The sequence below is a fragment of the Brassica napus genome, chromosome C7, assembly GCF_020379485.1.
Source record: "Brassica napus cultivar Da-Ae chromosome C7, Da-Ae, whole genome shotgun sequence".
Taxonomy (NCBI): domain Eukaryota; kingdom Viridiplantae; phylum Streptophyta; class Magnoliopsida; order Brassicales; family Brassicaceae; genus Brassica; species Brassica napus.
The window spans coordinates 27,966,692-27,970,572 of record NC_063450.1 but is presented as its reverse complement, the minus strand read 5'-3'; the positions used below and the strand labels follow the sequence as shown (position 1 = coordinate 27,970,572).

The 3,881-nt window shown below is 35.6% G+C and overlaps 1 protein-coding gene across 1 annotated transcript; it reads right to left on the bottom strand.

Moving 5' to 3' along the window:
- Positions 1 to 345: 345 nt before the first annotated feature.
- Positions 346 to 2,238, bottom strand: LOC106409752 (aldehyde oxidase GLOX-like). The gene has a single exon (XM_013850325.3). The coding sequence runs from the start codon at positions 2,200 to 2,202 to the stop codon at positions 532 to 534; it is 1,671 nt and encodes a 556-aa protein (XP_013705779.2). The 5' UTR covers positions 2,203 to 2,238; the 3' UTR covers positions 346 to 531.
- Positions 2,239 to 3,881: the final 1,643 nt, after the last annotated feature.

Here is a 3,881-nt window from a genome sequence, read left to right as displayed (position 1 = left end):
TAAACCCTAAGTCTAAATTAATTAATCCTAGGGGTATAAGTGTCTTTTACCCCTTCATTAAAAGCGAAGGTAAAAGTGATTAATGTAAACATGAAAAGTAGTATTATGAATGTGGTATTTGTGGCAATTTCCCATAATTTCTTAAAAATAAAATTTGTCAAAAAAATATATTTGGGCTTAGGGTTTAGTGATTATAGTTTAGGAGTTAGCATTTAGGAACTAAAAACTATTAAAATTTCAGTAGTTTGTTCTTTTTTCTTGCAAATTAGTGCTGTTTTGATAATTTTAATTATTGAGTGCAATTTTTTTATAAACTTTAAAAAGTGATAAGTTAGAGATTTGCCATTTTTACTACAAAAAATACAATTTTTTTTATTAACCAAAAAGTGCAATTTTGTCAATCAAAAGATACACTTCACCCAAGTAAACTTTACAAATTACAAGTCTTCAAATAATTAAAAAGTCATGGTTATGTTTTTGTATTAAAAACATACACAACTTGAAGAGAATAATAAAGCCAATGAATTCGAATCACTGTAACCTTACCCAAATACCTTCACTTGGTACGTTTTCATTCACCACAAACATCATATAATAACCAGGCGGTGCTATAATCGCCGATTTTGGAGTCCTCACTTGAACCTCATAGTGCTTCGACTTACCAAACAAAGCACCAAAAACAGAACTTGTTCTCTTTACTTTAACATTGTCCAAAACCAAAAGCCTCTGGTTCATCGAAAACGAATGAGTCGTGAACGATGGAAACACCATAGTCACTTTAACTGGACCCTTGATTTTTCCAGAGACCTTAAACTTCACCTTCAAATTCGTCCCATACGTAATCGTTGACTGCGACTTAGGAGACGTAATCTTCGGCCGAAGTTTAGCAAACTCCGGTTCTAGGTAAGCCGGAGAGAAAGCTTCCAAGCTCAGCTCGGTCGGGAAAAGCACTCCGGTGAAGTTGTAAAACCCGTGAGGGTTACTTCCTCCGACAAGAACTCTCCCATCACGTAGAAGAATCGCTGTAGAGTGGTACATTCTCGGTATTGTATTCGGGTTAAGCGACTCAAACCTCGAGTTAACCGGATTCTCGGGATGGTACAAGTCCGGTACGAAAACCGGTTCACGACCAAGCTCCCATGCAGCTGAGCCAGCAGAACCACCGTTGATAAGCAACACATCTCCGTTAGGTAAAAGCGTCATGTCTCCCATGACTCTAGCACGTGGCATCTTCTCAACCGTCCATTGAGGATCCTCATCGTTAATCTTGATCCTCGCACATGTGTCAAGCGCTTTCACGAACGTTCTCTTTCTAAAAGCGAGGATGAATGATCCTTTCGGTGCACCTCCACACACCAGTACTTCCGCGTCAATCTTGTCCGCTTCAAGATTCTTTAACGGTAATAACACGGCAGAGCCAGTGCTAGGGTAACTCCTAGGATCACCGCCGGGAATCGCCGGATAAGTTTTCGCCACTTTGTTATTAACATAGTCGAGTAGTATCGCTCGGTTGTTAGCGAATATAAATAGATTTCCATCGGTGTTGAGAAAGACGTAAGGATAAAGATTATTCTCTTCTCCTCTATCATTAGTCTCGGCCAAAAACGGCAAGTCGATAACGTTAGGAGATGTCGTTTTGGGGAAGAACTCGTAGCTGAACTGTCTTTGACCTCCGATAATGATTTGTTTACCGTCGGGAAGAATATGATTAGAAGAGTACCATCTCCTCCTTGCTAAGCCATTGTTAATCTCAACCCAGTCGCACTCATTGTCATCACAAGGAGAGAATGTTCTCGCTTTTAACTCGCCGTCCCGGTCTCCACCGGTTTGTACAAGAAAGCCGTCCGGTCTAAGAGAACCGGAGGAGCACCATGTGTTGGATTGTACAGTTAATGGACGGATGGTGTTTGATTCAACTTTGTATTCAATGGAGTGAGCTGTGCAGTCTATTTTGGAGACTGCGTCTTGTGGGTTGTTACGGCAGTTACCGTTGGGAAGAGAGATGTTCGATGGTCCGAAGTTGGTTCGGTCGAACATCACGACACGGTCGTTGGGGAGGAGCTGCATGTGCATAGCGGAGATTCCGACGTTGGAGAGGAGGAGATCCCATTTTCCTCCGGCGGCGAATGTTACGTGACATGTTAGGAGGAGTTGGAGGGATGTTAGAAAGAGACCATAAAATGTTGTGGCTCGTGCTGCCATTTTTCGGTTCTTGTTTGATCTTTTGTGTTTTTGTTGTTGTGTTTTGTGATGTAAATGTATCGTGGCTTCTTCGTTTTTATAGTGGTCGATGGGACATCATTAAACGTTATTTTATATGTAGTAGTTTAACAAATAATAATTGTATAATTATTTATTAGTTCCAAAAATGAAAAGTCCAATGTCTTACTATATTAATTGAGATTTCGTTATCTTTTTGTTTTTGTTTTGTTTTTGTTTTGTTTTTCTTGAGGTACCTATTTTTAGCAACTTTCTTGAGGTACTTGTATCATCCTTTCATTGCATATTTAAATAGCATATCTTAGTCAGCGACCATCAAGAAAAAAATAGCATTAGCGCCGCTTTATAAGAATGCATGACAGCTAAATTTATTTGCCTATTTTAGTTAGAATCAAAAGTAAAACCTTTTTTTGAGAAAAATCAAAATTAAAACTTAATAGGAATTTAAGAACGCACTCTCCACTAATATATGTGTGTTGATGTTTGTGGGTTCACGAAGCAAGTGATAGATTCGATCGTGGAAACAAACAAAATGAACCCATATTTCGTTAATTAACTTTATTTACTATTTCATTTTGATTTGACATCAACTATTTTTTGGATGCATGATTGTATTACAGATATACAGAATGAGATTTGTCGTGGAAGGAATATTTTAGATTTTTTTTTTTTTTGAAAATAAATATTTTAGATTATTGGATTTACATTATCCTGGAGGGATTTGATACATAATTACAGATTATTTGAGACTACGTGGGATACTTCAAGGACAAGTTAGTTGTGGAGATGCTGTGTTTGACATCAAACATGCAACTACACAAGAGTCCATTACGTTAGACTTTTACTTTAACTTCTATTCTTGTGGTTCGTTGCATGCCAGCCATTTTAATTATCGCTATTTTTGTTGCTATAAATGACAGAACACACAATAACATGGTAAACAACCGCCACTATAGAAAGAAAATAATCATATTGCAATAGTGATATATTGTGGCAATATGGTAATATATTGTAGCAAATATAAAATTGTAACAAAAATGTGATAAATTTAACTTCTTGATGTTTGTATGTTGCAAATTCATGTTTGTCGCATATACGTAGCAAAATTAGTAACAAACTGAGTTGTTGCTAAATATATCATATTTTTGCAACAATTTTTTATAGCAACTTTGTTGTATATTTTCAACATACTTTGCAACATAAATAATGGCAAGACATTGCTACATAAAATAATAGAAATAACATTGCAAAGTTGCAATTATTCTTCCTTGCAATTTAATAGTATTTAATGCAGCAAAATGTATATAAATTTTTTGGTATAATTACAACGTATGGATGCAAAACAAAATTGTTAAAAAAATTTGCTATATAAAATCTACATCGAATTGTTTTGGCAATTTTTCTATAATTACTTTTAAATAATATATCTGGTGCACATATTTTGTGTCGAGAGTTATTTTGTGGTAAATAATATTTCAATAAAATTAGTATATTATCAACTGCGTTGCATAACTGATTATTGTAGTATTTTGTTACAATAATAATAGATGTATTATTTTTACAGTAAATATATATTACAATAACACAAAAACCACAAGACACCATATCTTCTTCTTATGTACTCGCAGCTGTCTACATAGTAGATAGTGTACGGTCTTACC